At 43.5% G+C, this 22,458-nt stretch overlaps 1 protein-coding gene and 1 non-coding gene across 2 annotated transcripts in view; one reads left to right on the forward strand and one right to left on the reverse strand.

The window, feature by feature from the left end:
• Positions 1–22,458, reverse strand: part of VAT1L (vesicle amine transport 1 like) — a 146,712-nt gene that overhangs the window by 109,720 nt on the left and 14,534 nt on the right. Inside the window, exons 2-3 of the mRNA XM_029208434.1 lie at positions 12,878–13,007; positions 8,315–8,530 (exon numbers count right to left, since the gene is read on the reverse strand). Of these exons, the coding sequence (XP_029064267.1) occupies positions 8,315–8,530; positions 12,878–13,007 (346 nt within the window). The remainder of the gene's footprint in view (positions 1–8,314; positions 8,531–12,877; positions 13,008–22,458) is intronic.
• Positions 9,542–9,693, forward strand: LOC114890121. Its single transcript, XR_003792252.1, has one exon. It is a non-coding gene; the product is annotated as a small nucleolar RNA SNORA15 (small nucleolar RNA).

Genomic DNA, 22,458 nt, shown 5'->3' on the forward strand with positions numbered 1-22,458 from the left:
AGGAAGGAAGGAAGGAAGGAAGGAAGGAAGGAAGGAAGGAAGGAAGGAAGGGAGGAAGGAAGGGAGGGTGAAGGGGGGAGAGAGAGAACAAGAGAAAGGAAGGAAGGAAGAAGGAAGGACGGAAGGAAAGAGAAAAAAGATAAAAGCAAGGGAGGAAGGAGAGAAAGAAGAGAGAGGGAAGAAGAGAAAGGTACAGAGGAAGACAAAGAAAGGAGCAAGAGATAGAGATACAGTCAGAGAAACGGACAGAAAGATAGACAAAGAGAAAGAGAGCCAAGCAAAGAGAGATGAGAGACAGAGACAGGGGCTGGGGGTGGGGAGGGAGGGGAATAATGACCAAGCTCGGTGGGGGTGGGTGGGAAGAATGTGGGGGCGGAGTGGGAGGAGGACTGCAGGTTGCGTGAGGAGAGGTGGGGTTGAATGTTCATCTGTGTATCAGGTCATACCACTGAGAAGCCTGAACACGTTTTGAACAGGGGAGGAGTGGGGATTCTGTTGAGTTTCTCATGGAGTGAGCTGTGAGCTGCAGGATGGACACCATCAGAGGGACCAGTGGCTGGCCAGGGTGGGTAGAGTACCTAGGACCATGGCTGATAGCCTGGTGGGTACCCATGAGAACAGACGAGGCTGCTTCTTGCTACACATCTCATTCTTTCCCAGCTGAATTGATTTTTTTTCATCCTAATGTGGGCAGTAATATTCTGAAAAGCAACTGTGGCCTTTTGGGTGTGTTGCTGGGGAAGTGGGCGGGTCCCTGGGGTTATATAAACTCAGCAAAGTCTAGTCTGTATTTGGAGTTCTTGGCACATGTCCAAGGCCTGGAACTACAGAGGTAAATCTTCTTAAAGTCTAATTATGTCTTAGGTGTTTTAGGGAAGTGATGTTTGAAAAGGGGCTTATGTGACAACCCCACTAATTCATGAGACCATTGTGCAGCCTCCTGTCAGGGAAGATAAACAGCTGAGATCGGCTTTATCTGCCCCTTGCTCCAAGTTCCAACAACCAGCCGCCAACTGACTGTCCTATTTGCTGCTCTCTTGCTTCTGGCTATAAGTGCCAGAGTGGCAGTGAGTAATATTTTCTAACCAGATAGATAATAATACGATGATAATAGTAATAGTAATAACAGCAGCTGACACTTGAGTTTCCTCTATGCCAGCTAGCTTGCAAAGGCCATTCCATAATCCTCTTTCTTTTTAAATTAATTAATTAATTTATTTTTGGCTGCATTGGGTCTTCGTTGCTGCGTGCGGGCTTTCTCTAGTTGCGGTGCGCGGGCTCATTGCGGTGGCTTCTCCTGTTGCGGAGCATGGGCTCTAGGCGCGCGTGCTCAGTAGCTGTGGCACGTGGGCTCAGTAGTTGTGGCTCGAGGGCTCTAGAGCACAGGCTCAGTAGTTGTATGGCACATGGGCTCAGTTGTTCCATGGCATGTGGGACCTTCCCGGACCAGAGCTCAAACTCGTGTCCCCTGCCCTGCGTTGGCAGGCAGACTCTTAACCACTGCGCCACCAGGGAAGCCCCCATAATCATCTTTTAAAACACCATACAAAAACTGAGATAGGTATTATACCCATTTTTAACAGATGAAGAAACAAGATCCAATGAAGTTAAAGTACTTGTTCAAGGTCTCTCACCTGGAAAATAGAGAAGCTAGGATGAAAACCAGCTCTGACTTTGGAATCTGGGTCCTTAAGTTCTACACTGTCTTCATAATTAACTTGAATGCTGCCTTTTGGCCCCTTTCTTCCTCCATTTCCTCTACAAATATTTATCAGGTAACCCCAGTGTGCTGGGCAGTGGGCTCTGTGCTCAGGATACAGGGATGAAGAGATCGCATCGTCCCCGCCTTCGTGGACATGGCAACCTAGGGCTTATTTCCAGCTGGACAGTTAACGTCAAGGGCAGCTTCAGCACTAAATCTGCCTGATTCTTTGAAAGGATGGTCTTGTCAACAGAAGATGCTCCCCTCCTCCTGAAGATAGCTCAGCTCTCCTGAGTAACCCCAGGTTGTCCTCAGCTCCTAGGGAAGGAAGCTCACCAACAAAACCCATAGCATGGAATCCATTCCACTCCATTCTAAGCAGAAGCACGGTTTCTCTGAGCATGGCCTCCCAGTACTTAAAAACATAGCCTCTGTATTCAAAGAGACCCAAGTTCACATGCCAGTTCATCCTCTCCATGGTTGTGTGACCTGAAGCAAGTAACTTAACCTCTCTGTGTCTCAGTTTCCTCTGTTAAAATGGGGATGTAATAGTATCTACCTCACAGACAGTGTATGGAAATTACTGGACTCCATCTATTTTAGCTTTTATTCCCTCATGAGCTGATACATATGTTCAACAAATATTGAGCGAATGAATCCTGTCTCAGAGGCCTAATGTAACCTTCATAATATCTGTAATAAAGATAGTTTCTTTGGCTCAGTCATGACTTACTGTAAAGGAGTTAAAAGCAACTAGAATAAAGATCACGTGAGGCTTTTGCGGACATAGACCAACCTAGCTTGGAAGAAATGTTTTTAGATATATTTTTTCTTAACCTAAGGCATATTGCTGACTTGTGAGGAGTCAGGCACTGGCTGCCAGCATCAGAGATTTCTGGAAGCGGGGAGGTGGGGCCTTGGTCCATGACACATCTCTGCAGCATCTTTGACATTTAGGAGGGTGAGGACCTGTTACCTGAGGTGAACAGTTATGGAATAAGGGTCTTAACCTTTCTAGGGAGTCCCCAGGCCACAGCCCTTTCTGCTGATGCCGAGAGGCAGTTAATCCTCGTCTCTTGGATTATTCGTGAAGGATATGACGGAGGCACTTTGTCCTCTTCAAATTTTCAGAGGTTCTGTTTCCTAGCGTTGCAGGCCCCTGGGGACCAGGAGGTCTTGCTATAGTGAACACTCTCTTGTCCAGGGCACAAGGTGGGGCAGGCAGAAGACAGGAGGGGAGGTGCAGACGATTCCGAGGCCACTGCTGTGGGGTAGTCTCAAGAGCACTGGATTGGGAGTTCCTGGCCCTGGATTTTAAGTTCACGTTTGAGCTTTTCTCCTAATGGACGTTGCAGCCTTGGGAACAACACTGAAATTCTGAATCTGGGAAATTACGATAGCTCATTTTCGCTGGGTGTTTATCATGTGCAAGCCCTGCTCCAAGTACACGAGTGCCACCTGAGGCTAGCCCTAATGTCACTCCACTTTACAAATGAGGAAGTAGAGCCTTAGAGGGCTTGGGAAGATGGAGCTGGGATTAAGCCCAGGTAGTCTGGCTCTAGAGCTCGTGATCTGAACTCTTCACTGCCACGTACTCTCCCACGGGAAGGGTCGTTATGAGGGCTAGATGAATAACGTGTTCAACAGCTAGTGTGCAACAAAACTTGGTGTCTTTGTCTCCTTCCAGCTCTGAGATCTCATGCATGCTCCCTCTAGTTGGAGCGCTGAAGGGTACAGACTGAGCATAGCTGTACCATGGGATGATGGGGGGTGGTGAGACAGCCACAGGGCCGTGAAAAGGAGGCCACGTTCAATTAATAATGCAACTGGATGCAGACAGAAAACTCAGAAGAATATTCAGAACGCGGGATGGAATGAGCTAGACCGCCAGAGATTGCTTACGAGACTGAAATTCACAAGATCCCTAGGAAGGAGTTTTTTTCTGAGATTAACTCAATGATGGGGCCCTCCTTAGCTCAGCAAATAACTTTTCCAGAACATAAAAAAATGGCTTGCAACAGCTTTTGATTCACAAATGTTTACTGCATTTATGATGTGGCAGGAATGAATCACAGGATTTCAAACATGAGGCACTTGGAGAGGACTTAACCATGATTTGGGGGTTGCTGACTTGAGTAGCTGGGTAGATGTTGGTGCTGTTCATGATCAGCAATGGTATTGTTTTCAACAAACTGTTCTCCTATAGTGATCTTGCAGATGGCCGTGTCTTTTCTGCTGACATGGAGTGACTCTCCAATATGTCCCATTCCTCCACCACACTAAGGATTCCTGCTCACCCCATGCTTTCCCAGGTTCGTGTTAGAATGGTGTATGGTTAATGATGTATGGTTAAGCCATTCAGGAAGGACCCCCAACGCATGAGCCCTTATATAGGGTCGGGGGGGCGGGGCTCATGATGTGCCCCTGTAGATTCTGGCCCTCCCTCTGTGGTAGCTCCTTGGAAGTGATTTGAATGACACTGGGAAATGCCGCATCCGTAATGAATAGAATTTAATAATTGAGTAGTAGCCATTTAACTCTGTCGGAAAGTTAAATTCTGCTTTCCTTTCCAAGATCTGTGGCCCATCTCTGTTCTCTCTGTTCAGATGAGATGATGAAAAAGGTCAAAGGGCTCTGAAAGCCCGGAAAGCATCAGATGTCAGACACGGATGCAAATATCCACACAGTAACAGTAAGGTTATTCTCCAGAAATGGAGCACACCCCCAGTCAAGATGCTCAAGGCCATGGCAGCTTGTTAATGGGATTGGCAGCAAAGCCCTCTATGGAAGTTCCTGACAAGAGCCCCACTTGCTTATGTATTTTCTTACTTTTCCTTTAGGAGGTTGTGAGGAATCTTCAACCAGGTTCTAAAGATTTCATTAGTGGTGTTATTGTCTTACACCATCTGGCCGTGCTACTGTCAGAGGAAATCAACAATGTCTTCAGAGATGTGACAGAGCAGTGTTGACACTTGGGCAGTTCCAATGGGAAAGTGACTGGCTCTGGATTGAATTATTTTCCTATAATATATTAAAGTTTCCTTCCATATTACAGTTTAGGGTGGCATTTCTCACTTCCTATCTGCAAATATCCCATCACAGCCTTTGACAAGAATCAGACAGAAGTCTTGGTGCCATTACAACTGCACACTTTATATGAACTCAGTTTAGGAAAGTTCATCCTAATTAGGTTGGACGTTCTCTGTCATCATCATCGAATTAGGAAACGCGTGCCCAGGCCATAGCCTTTGGCTCTCTGAAATGTCTGTAGTTGGCACTGAGGTAGAAGATGAACAAATATATGTCGAGTGAATGAGTAAGTGAAGGAATGAATGATTGGGTTGTCAAGTGGCAAGAGAATAGATTTTAGAATCAGCCAGATTAGGGTGTGAATCCTAGTTCTGTTACCCGTTACTTGTGTTTTCTTCAGGCCTCTGTGGGCTTTCCACACTGGGAAGGGAGGCAGCCCAGAGAAAGTGGCTGTATTCGTTTTCTATTGCTGCTGCAACAAATTACCACCGAGTCCATGGCTAAAAGCAAATAAACAAAACCAATTTATTCTATTAGAGTTTACTGTAATAGGATAAGTAAGAATGTAATCTGTATTACATTATATACAGATGTATTATATTACAGTTCTGGAGATCAGAAGTCCAAAATGGTTTTTTGTTTTTTTGTTTTCTGGCCACGCTGCGTGGCTTGTGGAATCTTAGTTCCCTGACCAGGGATAGAACCTGGGCCCCCTGCAGTGGAATCGCAGAGTCCTGACCACGGGACCGTCAGGGAATTCCCCAAAATGGGTTTCACTCGGCTACAATCAAGGTTTTAGCAGGGCTGCGTTCCTTCTGGAAGCTCCAGGGGAGAATCCCTTTCCTTATCTCTTTCAGCACATACAGACTGCCCACATGTCTTGGCTTATGGTCTCTTCCTCCATCATTAAAGCCAGCAGGGTAACATCTCTGAATCTCTTTCTAACTCTCCTCCTCCCTCTTCCGTCTTTTAGGACCCTTATGGGTACGTCGGACCCACCTGGATAATCCAGGATGGTCTCTCCATCTCAAGGTCCTTTCCTTAATCACACCTGCACAATTCCTTTTGCCATGTAAGGGATTAGGACATAGATATCTGGGGGGGGGGGTGTGGGGGAAGGGAATCATCCTGCCTACCACAGCAACCGCGCCAGACTTACCCAACAGTGATGGGAAGCAGCTCCACACCTCTCCAGGGTATCACAGATAATGCATAAAAAGTACTCCCCAGGGAGCTCCCCCCATCATGAGAGCCGTGGCTGGTTGTCTTCTTGGGAGGAGTCTAGTTCTGCCCTGGAGTGACCCACTGGTCTTTCCACCGTGGGGGTGGTGAATTGGTCTGGGCTCCCTTTAGAACTTGTTGGGTTTTGTAACACAGTGTCAACTCCACCTCAGCTTGCTTAAGCATTCACATACGTGGTTATGCACTTGGCCAAAAAACTTTCCTCTCAGGGAAACCTTGAACTCCGTGCTGCAAACCACTTAGCAAATCTTGGTTGGAAAAATGTTACTTAAGGAGACCCACCCACCTGAGAGCTGGGCAGTCCAACCACACTCTTCAACTGTCCATGGATTAAGCCAGACCACATCCTTTTTGGCCTAGGGTATTTGCTTTTGCTAAATGTTGCATTACTTCGGTGCTATTAGACTACATTACAAGCACACCATAAGAAAAAGCATCACGGAAATTGCATTTATTATAACCGTTTTGTTGATGGATGTTCATTGCTTGTCAGCATAGATTTCTTATGAGAAACCACAGAGAAAGATTCCCCCGGTCTTAAAACCCAGTACTAGTTATGGTTTTCCTAATAACTGGTTTATTTCCATCAAATGAACATTAGTGCACGTGAGTGATCATTTTTCTCTTTGCACAACTCACTATTAGGAAGCAAGAGCCTTCAACAGAGCTTTAGCACATCAAAGCCTGCATTGCATGCAGCAGCTTAGTTACCTACCCTCACTGTCCCTTTTCCCCAGTTCCTTCATCTGTTTCACGTTTTATTTCTTGCTGTTGTACCGTCTGTGAGCGTAGAACAAGGCATGATAAGAACTTTTGTTATTTTCCAAGACTTTTTTTCTCTTTTGTGAGACCCATGTCCCTGATACATTTCTCTTGGTTCCAAGAACAAACTCAAACAAACAAACAAAATCAAAACATGAAACGAAACATCATCAGTGCCAATGTTTCAACGTGGACTCTCAGCAGAACTGAGTCCAGCCCCATTGTAAAGCCTGGCGCTTATGTTGATAATATGAAAACAGGTCTCTCACGCTTTGTATGCTGAGCACACCGAGCTCATAAATGCCAGCATTCTAAATGGCTTGCTTGCTGTTAATAGATTCAGTGGCACCAAAATCCATTTCTTTTCTGAGGGATATTTTAACTTTTATTGTATCTTTACTCATGGTCAAAAGACATTGGCAAATTTGCTAAAGTGATTGACGAGACTCCTCTTAAGGCATTCCTAAAGTTTCATGTCTCTGCCTTCACATTTTTGTATGTGAGCTTGTCTTCTTGGAAAGGAAAACCGGAAATGTGCTTTACACTATGTAGGGTTTTGGTAGTTGTAGAAAGCCAAGATTAAAAAAAAAAAAAAAAATCAATGTTAGTAGAACCTCCAGTGAAAACATCAAGATACACCTAACCTAAGAGTTCACCTCTGAGTTCATCAAACCACAGAATCCCCAACACCAAGAACCTCTCACACAGATACTGGATGGTGTATCTGGACCTTCTCTTTTTAATCTCTATCCCCATAAAGTCTAAGACATAGTATGTATTTGATACATAATTGTTGAATTAATGAGTAATGTCTCCTACTCTCAAAGAGTTCTCCTCCAACCCCAGTAGACCACGATGGGAACACAGTGCTTGCCACGGACCAGCTGTGCAATACATATGGAGTGACTGGTACCGAGACCCATCCAAACCGTGGAAGAAATCTCTGCCATCCCTTAGCTCCAGAGCAGCGATTTTAATTTCCATTATTTCCCCCCTTGTCAAAAACACACCTTACAGATGACATTCACGTAGGCAGCCACTCTCATGGGTAGACTTAGGTTAAAGTGTAATTCCTATTGTGCTAGGACAATCTCTGTCTACCTCTCTCCCACTCAAGAAAATATATCAGAACACAAATGAATAAGGGTGCCATTACTATGGGAAGCATCACGAATTCGTGGCAACTTATTGAAGAAGTAAATCATCTGCCATTTTGGTGTTTCAGATAATGTTAGTAGACGTGACTTACGAAGCGGCTCACAGTGACTGACATAACAGCTCACTGAGATACCAAGAATGAGAGTGCTTCTCTACAGAGTCCACCTCTGACACACACTGAGTCCTAACACGCCATCTTGGAGACCTTTCCAGACTCCAGGGAAACCATCCCTGAGGCTCATCCTACCCCACACGCAGTCATCTGTACAAATTCCACCATCCACGTGAGCTTCACCAGAACCACAGCGATCATCCCTACGGACGGACACAGCTCACACAGGAATCTCATCATCGACTGGGTGCCACTCCACTTTCTCCATTCTGACCTTGGGGAGGAGGCCTCACAAGCAGCCCACTTACCACGCCACCGCCAGCAGAGTGTACGAGCACAGACATCCCTTCTCGGAGGTTGGCAACTTCAAAGAGCATCATGTAGGCTGTGACAAAGTTCACAGGGAATGCAGCGGCCTCGGAGAAGCTCATGTCATCTGGGACCTTGTAGACGAATTCCGCTGGTGTGCAGACCACCTCTGCCCAGGCATTGTAATTGACAAATGCCATGACACGGTCCCCGATCTGGGAATAGGGAAGCACAGAGTTAGTGGAGGTTTCTTAATCTTTTCTGAGAGATTTCTCAAATATTCTTAAGAATCTGACGAAAACGAAAGAGTCCTTCCCAGTAAAAAAAGAAACCCAAAACCCTCAAATACGCACACCCTCACCTCACCTGCCTTTCAAGGCATTTGTGGATGCTTTTTTTTTTTTAACGAGAAACAATTTTTTAAAATTAATTAATTAATTAATTTATTTATTTATTGGCTGTGTCAAGTTTTAGTTGCGGCAGGCAGGATCTTTCATTGCAGCACGCGAGCTCTTCATTGTGGCACGTGGGCTTCTCTCTAGTTGTGGCACACAGCCTTCTCTCTAGTTGTGGCGAGTGGGCTCCAGAGTGCACAGGCTCAGTAGTTGCCACACGTGGGCGTAGTTGCTCCGTGGCATGTGGAATCTTAGTTCCCCGGCCAGGGATCGAACCGGTGTCCCCTGCCTTGGAAGGTGGATTCTTAACCACTGGACCACCAGGGAAGTCCCTGTGGATGCTCTTGAAGTCCATCTGTGCAAGCTTCCCAGGGGCCATGGAAGCCAGGGACTCTACCCCTCTTCTGGAGCGTAAATATATCGATACAACGTGCATCACATCACATGCCGTGGAATGTTAGTGTTGGAAGGTCATTTTACTGATTTAACCTCTCATCTAATCTCCCTGTTTGGGAACTGGGAAGGTCAAAGGGGCTAGGAGTCAAATCTACTCTCAGCTATTCTCTCCCACCCCATATAGATTCCCTGCCAGGTTAGTTCACTGTGGTATTTGCATCAATGGATTACCGATTACATCGGATGTGAAACGTGGTCCATCAGAGGAGCCATGTAAGGCTAAGTGCAAGAGATTGAACAAGAGCAACCAGGCTTAGAGCGAAATAGGAAAATGCCATCGGGTGTGAGGAATAACAACTAACGTTTATTGCACACGTATTATATGGCAGACATTGTCCTAAGGCTGTCACATGCTTTACTTCATGATTAGATGAGGCAGGGCTGAATACTGTGGGGTTTTTTTATCAGTGGTTTACATAGCCAGACACCATTCAAAAAAAAGAAAAAAAGCAGTCTTCCCTTTAAAGTGGTTATAATCATATGCTAAGTTTTTTCATAGCATATCATTATTAAAGGTAAATACAAAGTAAACTATCACTGATGGCTTACATGAGCTGCCAAGTGCTAGTTCAATTGAACCATTCTGCTATTTGATGTTAGTTGCTTATACTATAACTTTTAAATGCAATATTCAGATTGCTGTGGTCATAGTGATTTCTCAGTAAATTAACAGCTTTCATATATGTGTGTTTTAGTGTATATATATTTTTATGATTGACTCTACTGTTTTATTTTCTTTCTAGTTTAGGATTTCTCTTTCACCCCTGCTCAAAAACAACAACAAAAGCCTCCTATGAGATGGGTTTTGTTACAGTGCCATATTACAGACGAATGATCGTAGGTTTTACAGACATTTAAACTGAGGCAAAGAGAGATTAAAGCACATGCCCAAAGTCATGTAGCTAAAGAGTAGCTGTACTGGGATGTGAATCTAGGCAGGCTGACTCCAGATACAAATAGTTAATTCATCACACCTAAGTGCTACAAAGAAGAAATAAATTTATATAAGGATGTACAACAGGGGAACCTACCAAGTCTGGGAATATTAGTCTAACTCTTTAAGTCTCAGTTTTCTCAGCTTTTAAATGGGTATAATATTAGGAACAGGTCCTTATGGAGATTAAATGACATAATATGCATGCAATCCACTTGGCACAGTGCATGTAAAACGAGGAGAGAACAATTAATGCTAACTCTTAAAAAGAACAGATTGGTACCTGATCTCATGGATTTCACAGTTGAATGATCAAAATCTAAATATCGACCCACTGAGTTTCATGAACAGAGGAACAGCTGTCTAAGTGTTAAAAACCAAATGATGATGTCAGGAATATCATCTCAGATGCCCTAGCTTGGACCAGAGGATCTCTAGGGTCTAACACTGGCATCCTACTTTGCACAGAATCATGCAAACCCAAAGATCCATAACACCACAGAGTAGCTGATGGCCTCCAGTGTCAACAGAGTGTATGAAAAGAGTATTTCAACCACCTTGACAGCGATGGTTGTGCCGTCACGGACCACCTTGACGGTGATGGTCATAGCCAGCCCGGACCACCTTGGCAGTGATGGTCGTAGCCATCCCAGCAGGGTTGACTGCTCCAGACTTCTTGTTTCACTATCAAAATGGCAAAAAGAGGATCAGCCATCAGAACAGCAGCCCCAGTCTCAGAGTCCAGCGGTGGGGAACCATTTTTTTTTTTTTTTTTAAACATCCGATTCACCTCATTACTTGATTCTGTTTAAAAAAACGAAATTAGTCCTGGGCGACTGAGTCCAAATTATTCCTTTAGTGCTGAGCCTCTGGCAACAACTTTTCAAGGCTCCCTTGCAATCCATCAAGCCAAGAGAGCTATTCAGTGTGTTGCCGTGTGGAATTCCATCTCTAACATGATTGAAAATTTTAAGTCAAAATTACAGAGGGCCTATTAGTATTGGTTTTCTCCCAAATCACACCCTGACTGGAAAGCTGTAGGTGGCTGCTTTTATTTGTTTGTGCAGCTGAACGTACTGGAGGAGGGAGGAGGGGGGGATGGATCGGTTTGACAATAGCAAGTCAGGGCTAACTAGCAGAAGAAAGATCACATATAAGGGAAACAATACATGTAATCAAGCACAGTGATTCCTCCCTCTAAATTAAGGCCAACAACATCCTTATCGGCTGTTATAGTCTAAAATGATGGGTTATTTATCCAGTGCTCAAGATGAATAGCGCAAACAGTATGATCTGTTCCTTTGGGACCACGTGGAGGGGTGAAGAGCAGATCATAGCGCTCACGTGCAGCACTTTCAGGGAGAGATGGTGCTGCCACGTGAGGTTAGATTGCTTACCTGGGGACAGAAAATGTAAAGTCATAGGAAAGAAAAGAAAAAGCGCATCTACTTCTCTCAACGTTTTTCTGCCATGTTATCTGGAAACCACCGGCAAAAAGACGGATGAGCGGGATGAGATTTCCAGACGTTCATCATAATGAATCGGGAGCATATTGATATTTTCACAGTATGTTGAGGCTCCGAGGCACCGAGAGCTGAGCAGCCTCAGAATCAATTCCAAGGGCGCATTCTGGCTTTGCCTTTTATAGCGTTTCTCTCCCTGTGTTAACTGTCGCAATGGTTGCAGGTGGAGAACAGAGGGAAAGAGCGTGGGACTGCAGGACGAGTAAAGAGGCTCTGGTGATTTGAATCCAGCTGCAGCTACTACTTATTACCTTTCTGACCGCATGGAAATTACTGAACCCTTCTGAACTTCATCTCTAAGGGGATAACAATATTTACCTTGCAGGCTGAAAAACAGTAACTTCCCCATGTTTCTAGTTATGGTAGATTCTCAAATGTGAGGTCCCTTCATTCTCTCCACGGGAAGCATTTAAAGTCGAGCGAGAGCTCTTATGCCTGATTTCCACTGTTTTTTCTTGCTCCAAACTACCGCAATTTTGTGCAACTGATTTGCCCATGGTTTTTCAGTTTTTATAGACAAGATCCTACTTGATTTGCATGATAATGGTAGGAAGGGTCATACACCTTTTCAGCGATAAAAAAAATTTTATTATGCGGAATTTTGAACATGTACAAAAGTAGTCAATAATATAATAACCCTTTTTATCCCTTGCCCTACTCCCCAAGCCACCAACCCATAGCCGATTCTGTCTCATCGTCAGTTACCTCTCCCCTTCGGCTTTAAAATCTTCAACCAAAAAATGCCACTTTCCCAGCGTCTGAAATAACGATTTATAAATGATCGCTTAGATGCATCAGCTAAGTAGATATTTAAAGGAACCCAATTATAAAATACAGAGGCTACTTCTCCCCAACTTTTGCGTTTTGTAATTGACTTTTGAGCCTGAAGTGATGGGGAAATGAGAGCCACGGATAGAGAGAGGAGGGATGTACACTTAGTTAATACAAGGCCAAATTCATAGCTGTATTAATTTTAATCTTATTAATAACTGTATAAAATGAATAAAGGGGATGCTAAGGTTTCCCCTGGCCCCTTCACCAGACCGTTGCCAGGAACAACAAGACGGTACATGGGAAAGGTATGAGACGTTTGGAAAGTCCTATCATTTACAGCCACTGTTAATAAACCCAAATAATGAGACAATAACAATAAGACACGTTATAGATTATTTCAAACATATCTTGCATACTCTTTTATTATCTTAGTGGATTCCAGATAGAGATCATCCTTTCAGTCAGAAGTCAAAACATTACCTCGAATCCTTTGACGCTGTCCCCCAGAGCTTCAACAATCCCAGAACATTCAAATCCTGGCACCAGGGGGGTCTTGGGAGGGTTGTCGATATTCCCTTGTCGCACCATCAAGTCAATGAAGTTTAAACCACTGTGAACAGCAAACATGAAAAAAGAAATTCACAATGAGATCCGAAAGAAAGCACTGGCTTGAGTTTTCTTTCCTTCCCATTCCCTCCCTTCCCCCGCTCCCCAATTCCTCTCTCCTTTCTTTTTAAATTTTCTGACGAAACATGCCTAATAGTAATGTTACTTAGCTAGATGTCACCAATAAAGTAAAGCGGTGATCTTTCTAGACAACTAATGCTTTCCCAGCCCTTCAAATGGCAGTTGCAGAGTTCACGCTCTAATTCAAAAGAGAGTCCCTTTGCTCCCACTCAGAGTCTCCTTACTCTTATTTTAAAAGTATGTATTAACCAGCCTGGTCATTAGCTGTTCTAGCAGTTAATCAAGGGTAAAAAATATACTAGGAAGAGGTTATAAGAAGACACATGGAAAGCAGCCAGACACAATGGCCATCCGCCATTCTATGAAAAACAAAGAGAAAAAAGACCTAACCTAAAAGGTCTCAAAACAACTGTCACACCTCAACCATCCCATCGACTTACATGAGCGCCGAGCCATAAACGGTACCCATAATGGTGACTATGAGCCATTAAGAGACCACACTGGGTCCAGCTGCAGGAGGGTGACTCGAAGAATATAGGTCAAAGTGATGGACCAATGGGGATGGGAAGACTGGAGGGCTCATTTCAAAAACTTTAGTTACCTCTGGCTGAGAGAAGTCATTAGGTATTTTCTACAAACATATTACTTTTGAAATAAAGTTATCATTAAAATATATCAAAGTCATTGCCTTGGAAAACCACATACTTGATTCTAATGATGCTACCAATGCTCCGAACTGTTGGATTTTTTTAAAGAGCTACAATTGGGAATTGCATTTAACACCCATGAACTAATCAAGTGGGAACACATATCTCGCTCAACGTATATTTTTTCCCACCAGCTGTGGTTCTAATGTACTGCCTGTTTTCATAAGCTGCCATCTAAGAAAGACACAGGTTATAGAAACCAAACTCCTCGGTCTGGCCCAAGGCCCGTTAGCGTCCGACCACAGCTTCTTTATCAAGTAAGACGCGAACTCTTTCTTAAACACAGGTGGCCCATTTCTTCCTTGGCCTCTTTGGAGCCAAGGAAGCATCTAACTCTACCTACATCCCCTGGTCTCTAGTCATCAGTCTCACCCATAAGGAATGGATAAGGGCAAGGAGGATGACTTCCGTGAAAGATGGGTTCAAGAATCATCCCTTTCTTTAGGTTTTTCTGGACATAAATGAGGCAAGATGCACATATTGCCCCATTGAAGTATCTCTAACGTGTGCCTTTTCTGAAGGCAGCTGCATGCCTCGTATTTCTTTGCTTCCAGAACACCTGGCATACATTATGCCCACAGCAACACAGTAGGGACTCAAGCAACATCCACTGGATGAAGGAATATTCATGAATATCCAAAAAAATGTGCTGCCAGTTTGAGTACTAACTCCTTTTTTAAAAAATGTATTTATTTTATTTATTTTTGGCTGCGTTGGGTCTTCCTTGCTGCGTGCAGGCTTTCTCTAGTTGCAGCGAGCAGGGGCTATTCTTCATTGTCTTGCGCGGGCTTCTCATTGCGGGGGCTTCTCTTGTTGCGGAGCACAGGCTCTAGGCGTGCGGGCTTCAGTAGTTGTGGCTCGCGGGCTTAGTTGCTCCGCGGCACATCGGATCTTCCCGGACCAGGGCTCGAACCGGTTTCTCCTGCATTAGCAGGTGGATTCTTAACCACTGCGCCACCAGGGAAGTCCCTTAACTCTTTTTAAAAAGCGGCCAAGGGATGCTCAGCGTCATGGACACATTCCTGAAATGTCTGTGGAGACTTCCAAAGGTCCTGCTTTGATGGTTAATAGTTCTTAGGGTCATTTACTAACCAAAATGTTCCCCAATAATGTGACAGTTTTTTAAGAGCTCGGGGAGATCTGGGCACAAATCTCAATTCCATGACTTCTCCTTGTGTAACCTTGGCTCAGTTACTCAACTTCTCTAAGCCTCAATTTCCTTGTCTGTGAAATGGGGGCTATGGTAGCACCCATGCCACAGGGTTGTTAATAAGAGTTAAGCGTTAAGAATGGTGCCAAGTACATAGTAAGTACTCAATAATAATATCTGCATCTTCTGTTAAGAAGAAGGCTGACGTGTGAGACACATTTTAGGAAGATTCCCATTAAACAAGAGTTACAAACAGTTTCAGAGCTGAAGTGGGAAAACTTCAGGTATCTATAAGCTTCACTTCTGTGAAATAGTCCATTTTCCGACACAATCAAATAAATAAAGCATCGCTGTATAACAATAAAAGGAATTTCTACGTCCCAAGTCAAACACCCCATCTCATTTCACGCATATTTCAGCTCACTGCGTTATATCCTCTGTGTGAAAACTTAGGATTTCCCAAGACCCTGATGGAAAAATGCCAGAAGAAATGACGTGACAGTGCCGTAAACGCTCCAGCCCCCTGGAGAAGGCTGCATCCTAGACGCTTTCTACGCTGCTCAATACGGCGGCCTTCAATCTCCATCCAGCGTGAAGTGGGCCCAGTGATTGTAAACGGGGAGCCAGCTACTTGATTCCAGCGAGAAGGGCTAAGACAGACCTTATAAAATCCTGTAGCATCCCATTTTGTCAGTGAGGCATGCAGTGATTCTGTCAGGATCGTGGAGAATGCCAGCCAACTTGAGGACAGAAACATGAAGGAGGTGTATCCCAGGGGACAGAGGACGGGTCATTGTTGTTCATCTCAACACACAGAGGAGGTGAACAGTTGTTAATGAAGTACCCTTATGTGTTGCATCCGACCTGTTTCATGGTGCCTGCCCACACACCTCCTCCTGATATGGACCTATCCAGCATTTACTGAGGGTTCAATTCGTGGCAGAAACCGTGCTAAACACTTCCCTTTTGTTATTTAAGACTCAATGACACTCCTACGAGGTGTGAACTATCATATCCATTTTTTAGATAAGGAAACTTAGACTCAACAAGATTAAGTTACTTGTGTAAGGTCGCATCTTTAGAAACTGTCAAAGTCAGGATCCGAATCGAAGCCAAGCCTAGAAACTGAGCCCTCACAGATGACGCCCTACTCCGTCTCTAAGGAAACTTCAGCCACTGCCCTTGACGAAGGGGCACATCCAAGGGACCAGGTTTATGACTTCTTGTCTCTTTGCCCACTGATTGACCCAGTGGTGGACCCAATGTTGGAGGAGTGGCCATTCACAATCTAAGCAGGAGCCCATTCAGTATAAAGTAAATGAGCTGGCCTGAGAACTGGATGTTCTCTCAAAAACTATGAATTGGGAAACATGCATCAGGAGAAAAACTTAGTACCAGAAAGGATGTCAAAAAAATAGAACTGAGCTGGGTCACAGAGCCAACCTAACAGGCTATACCAGGGTGAGTTATACAAACCTCACTGCTGAGTTATCAAGGATGGAAGGGTTCAGTCTCTACATGTGGTGAAACCCAGCCCCACGTGCCTCCTGCCCCAAATATCCAAGAGTTCCTTTGATACTTCACGCATGTCTTTATAATAGGTTATGTGTATGGTCTCTGTCTCATGAAACCAAAATACAAATTAAAACAAATACCATAATCAATAACCCTAAATCACCCACTGGACAGCCATTACTGACCTCATTTTTTTCTTTTTTCAAACAAAACCAGCAACATTGTTTCGAGATAATAAGTTCTTTGCCCAAGGCCACACAGACAATGAATGGTGAACCCATGAACTTAAACTTGGGTCTGTCAAACACTTTTTTTCCCCAACACAACAGGAAAACACAGGGGCACATCAAGCCATACATCATCATAATTATAGTGTCCAGTATTCGCTAAGATAATTTGATTTTTCACCTGGAAATTTTGAGGGGATAGCAATGACTATGCCTGATGACTCAGGCCCATATCAGGGGTAATTGTCAAATGTCTCTCTTACCTAATTTTTACCTGGCTCTTAAACATTTGAGAGCATTGCAAAAAGAAATACTGCTGCGAAGCGCTTGATGTAATGGTCTTCTAAGTAATCCTATGTTTCTCAAATATTGGTATAATTATAAAGATAAGGTTGTTTTGTTTCCCTCCCACACTAAATTATTAGTCAAATAATAGGCTTAAAGGGTTATTACTGAGACTTAGCATCCAGAAGGAATGAAGGCCGAGGTATGAGAAAGGGACCCTGAAAAACTCAAAACACAGAATGAGGGGGGTACAGGGAAATTTGGAGGCAGAGTCTCTTTACAAAATAACTCTCATTTGCATAGCGTAGTGCAGTCTATAAGGTGCTTTTATACACATCTCATTAAACCTTGTAACAATCCTAGAAAGGCAAGAAGCGCAGATATTATTATTCCCATTAGATAGATGTGAATGTTGAGCCTCAAATAAGAAAGCTGACTATGCCAAAGACAACACAATTAGTCCATGGCAGAGCCGAGACTTGAATCAAGATCTTCAAGCTCCTTGCTTATCTTATACCCCATGACACCATGAAATCTGCAACGCAAGTAAATTCAATGTGACTAAAATCAGTAGTGTCAAGAATCAGGGGCAAGAAGACTAAGAGAAAAATGGTGGAAGGAAACAGATGCAGGGTGCGTGGGTTCCACTTCCTGCACTGCCATCAGTGAGCTGCGGGACATTGGCTCCGTCTGTGAAGCCCACTCCCCCCCGGCCCCACCCCAGCTCTCATACTCTGTTTGCTTGATGGTTCTTTATCCTGTGGGCTCTGCTTAAAATATTATCAAAATCAAAGCTGAGGTAGAGAGGAAGAGATGCTTGGTGGTCTTGGTAAAAGACACTGACTTGGGATGCTCAGATTCTATCTAGAAGCTGAAGGAAGGCAAGCTAGCCTTGGCGTCTGTACTCTGTTTTCTATTATCTATGAAGTGATGGATGTCAACCCTGTAAAGTCTCACGGGAGATGTCTAGCTATTTTCATTTTATGTTCTACTAGACTCAACAAATGTTGCTCACTTGATGATGATGCTACAGGTTGGGTATTAAGGTATGGACCATTTTCATCTCCATTTTGTTCAGGAGGATGGTTAAGCCTAAAGAAGGTATAGTACCTTGTCCAAGGCCCTATTGTAGGTACCAGAACTGGGGTACAAGCCCTTTTTATATGGCTTCAGAGTTTGAGTTTCTGACCACTAGGCTGTCATTCTGTTACCTATAAACCATGGTAGGCTGCTGTGTATTCTTGTCCCCAAAGCTCTGGCTTGGGCTCTGTTAATTTCCGTTGGATATGCTAATAATATCAAAGAAGACATAATTTATTTCTTTTTTTATTGAAGGATAGTTGATTTACAATGTTTCAGGTAGACAGTAAAGTGATTCAGTTATACATATACATATATATATTCTTTTTCAGATCCGTTTCCATTATAGGTAGGTCCCTGTTGTTTATTTTATATACAGTAGTGTGTCTTTGTTAATCCTAAGTTCCTAAATTTATCCCTCCACCACCCTTTCCCTTTGGTAACCATAAGTTTGTTTTCTATGTTAGTGAGTCTATTTCTGTTTTATAAATAAGTTCATTTGTGTCATATTTTAGATTCCACATATAAGTGACATCATATGGTATTTGTCTTTCTCTTTCTGCTTACTTCACTTAGTATGATAATCTCTAGGTCCATCCATGTTGCTGCAAAGGGCATTATTTCATTCTTTTTTATGGCTGAGTAGTATTCCATTGTATGTATGTATATGTGTATGCATATATATGTATATATGTATCTTCTTTATCCATTCATCTGTTGATGGACATTTAGGCTGCTTCCATGTCTTGGCTATTGTAAACAGTGCTGCTGTGAACATAGGGGTTCATGTATCTTCTCGAATTATAGCTTTGTCTGGATATATGCCCAAGAGTGGGGTTGCAGGATCATATGGCAACTCTGTTTTTAGTTTTTTGAGGAACTTCCATACTGTTCTCCATAGTGGCTGCCCCAATTTACATTCCCACCAACAGTGTAGGAGGGTTCCCTTTTCTCTATACCAGCATTTATTGTTTGTAAACTTTTTAATGGTGCCATTCTGACCAGTGAGAGGCGATACCTCATTGTGGGTTTGATTTGCATTTCGTTACTAATAAGCGATGTTGAGCATCTTTTCATGTGCCTGTTGGTCACCTGTATGTCTTCTTTGGAGAAATGTCTATTTAGGTCTTCTGCCCATTTTTTGATTGGGTTGTTTGTTTTTTTGATATTGGGCTGTATGAGCTGTTGGTATATTTTGGAAATCAGTCCCTTGTCGGTTGCATCATTTGCAAATATTTTCTCCCAGTCTGTAGATTGTCTTTTCGTTTTGTTCATGGTTTCCTTTGCTGTGCAAAAGCTTATAAATTATTTCTTAAAGGACACCACTAAGTGGATGACAGAGGAATCAGCCCAGTTATAGTTTATTAATTTTCCAATTTGAGATAAAGTTGGCCCAGTGAAGGATTCAGCAAAGAAGAGGCAAGTAGATATGGAGAAGGTCCCCTTTTATTTTCCAAGTGAAAGGAAGGCAGGGGTGGCTCATGGGAAAGGATTTTAGATCTCTTGCCGTCTTGTTCCTCCCTCAGATCATCAGTATCCTCAGCATGGACCCCAGGAATCCAAACACTCAGACCATTACACGAAGAGCGGTACGATGAAAACCTTCCTCTTCCGGAAGACTGCTTCTTTACTGATGCAGCTCAATAGAGCCCAATCATATATTTCGATTTCACACTCAATAGAAATCCCTAATCTTGCCCCATCATTGGTTCAATTGGGAGATACATGGCCAAAGAAACAACCTTCAGTAACCCACTGTTTTACTTACTGAAGGGATATTGTTGAACATAATATTTGTTAAAATACACATTCTCTTCTTTATGAAGACAGGGAATTTTTCCTCAAATTTCAGCACAAAGGTTGTTTGTGTGGCTCTTACAGGCCCAGTGCAGTGTAGAAACTGATTATATTTCTTTCTTTGCATTGGCTACTAGGAAGCTCTGAACCAAATTTGTAGCACACACTGCAGAGCTTCCTGGCATTCATCCTCTATGTTATCCTAACACTCAACTTCATCTTAACTTTCTGAATGCTTTGGAGTTCCCATTAAAATAAATCTTAAACTCTATTAGATTCGATCTCAAACTTGACTGTGCATCAGAATTCGCAGGAGTACTTGTAAACACACAGATTGCTGCGCCCCATCCCTGCGTTCCTGACTAAGTAGGTCTATGGGGGAGGTCCAAGAATTTGTATTTCTTTCTTTCTTTTTTTTAAAATTAATTAATTAATTAATTTGGCTGTGTTAGGTCTTCATTGCTGCACGTGGGTTTTCTCTAGTTGCGGCAAGCAGGGGCCACTCTTCGTTGTGGTGCACGGGCTTCTCTTTGCAGCAGCTTCTCTTGTTGCAGAGCACAGGCTCTAGGTGCGCGGACTTGCATAGTTGTGGCACACAGGCTCAGTAGCTGTGGCTCGCGGGCTCTAGAGCGCAGGCTCAGTAGTTGTGGCGCATGGGCTTAGCTGCACTGTGGCATGTGGGATCTTCCCAGACCAGGGCTCGAACCCGTGTCCCCTGCATTGGCAGGTGGATCCTTAACCACTGCACCACCAGGGAAGCCCCAGAATTTGCATTTCTAACAGATTTCCAGGTGCTGGTGCTCCTGGTCTGGGAAGCACACTTAGAGAATCGCTGCTCTACCTATTTCTTTTTAAGCTATTTCAAGCTGTCTTTGGAATGAGACAAGGTAAAAATTAATAGATGATGATTAAATAGATAAGAAAATGAAAAGCTCTCTCGTCCTCTAGGGCAGTTGAATTTTTTGATCCTAGTCCAAAGAATTATATTTACTCATGTTAAATGTGGTCTTATTAGATTAGATTCATCATTCTGATTTGTCTGGCTCTTTCTTGGATCCTAATTCTTTCATCCAAAAAAATTGGCTTTTCCTCCTGGATTTGTGTCCTCTGAAAATGCAGTTATCATGCCATTGATTTTTATGTCTAAATTGCTGATTAAAATATTGGATAGCAAAGTCATTCCCTCCACTGCACACCTCATCTCATCTCTTCTCGCTACTCCAAACACCACTCCAGCAATTCTCCCATCTCTTCTACATCATCACTGCTCCGGCCTCCACTACATGAAAGCTAATCAAAACGTGGTCCATGCACGGATGCCGGTCTTTGAACTAGTCGCTGTCGGTCGGGAGAAGATGTGTACAGAAGTTGAGAATAAGCATTCAGAAACTTTTAGAAGATTTTGACAGAGTAATTTTGTTTATTGAAGTTAATCATTTAAAAAAAAATGTTGGATAGGCTGTCACGTTCCAGGTTACTAAGGGTGTTTGTGAAGCTCACAAAAGATGTCATGGAGGGAATTCAAGACGTAGGACTAGCTGACATTTTTTAAGTTTCTTTAAATCGTGACCTCTATGATTCTCTGAAACATCTCCAAGATACTTTGAATTCATGTTAAACAAATACTGTATTAAGACCGTGAGCCTCACTCTGTGAGCGACGGCAGTCAGTACCCTCCCCCAGCGGCAATAACTGCGGACCACGTGGGTGCAGGCTGACCAAGCTTCAAGAATAATCATTTTCTGGATGCATGTCAGGATCATCGTGGTGATACATATATTTTAACGTGTACATCCTGGCTCTAGCTTTGAGAGTCTGTTTCACCCAAGCACACATTCTCACGTGCCATCAGCACTGAGAAAAATTGCTCTAAGTAGCCCCAAATCAGCTGTTTCCAGAAAGAAGACTGTTCAAGAAGAAATGGACCCTTTCTGAGACCTGTTCTCATATAGGGCTTTGTGATGGGTGGGGCGGGGGGCCCCAAGAAGCTAGTAGAATCTCTAGAAATCCCCATTCTAATTCCTCAAGTGATGGGGCATGGGGAGAAAAGGACTTATTGCTGGTGAGTCATTGTAGTAGATAACATTTATGTGGTGCAAGCTGTGTATCAGGCATGGTGTTCAGTGTTTTATAAGTGTGATATTTAATTTTTCCAACAACCATAACAAGGCAAAGAGATACACGACATTACCTACATTTCACAGAGAACAAAACGGAGGCGCATTGAGGTTTGCAAAGCCAAGGGATGAAAGCAAGTGATGTCTCCAGAGGCTACTGCCCTTTGCTCTTCTTCTGAGAGAGCATCACTCAGTTTTCCCAGTTACAAAGAGGGGACTTCTCGACTCATCTGTCACATTGAGCACTTACTATATCCAGAGCAGACACTTAGTATTGGATACCCACAGTTAACAGGGGGTTCAATTTCTCATGGGGAAACAGAATCATGAAAGCTGCTCACAATGCAGCGTGATGAGTGGTTTTACAGAAGTGTAGCCAGAGAGCTCACCCGGTCACCAGGAGATGGGCTCACAGACAAGATAACCATGGAGTCAAAACAATGAGCCCCGGAAAGGCTTTCCCAAAGAATTGTTAGCTCTGCTGACACCCTCTGCA

The sequence above is a fragment of the Monodon monoceros genome, unplaced genomic scaffold (genome assembly GCF_005190385.1).
Source record: "Monodon monoceros isolate NGI ecotype Baffin Bay Population unplaced genomic scaffold, NGI_Narwhal_1 Super_Scaffold_10, whole genome shotgun sequence".
Classification (NCBI taxonomy): domain Eukaryota; kingdom Metazoa; phylum Chordata; class Mammalia; order Artiodactyla; family Monodontidae; genus Monodon; species Monodon monoceros.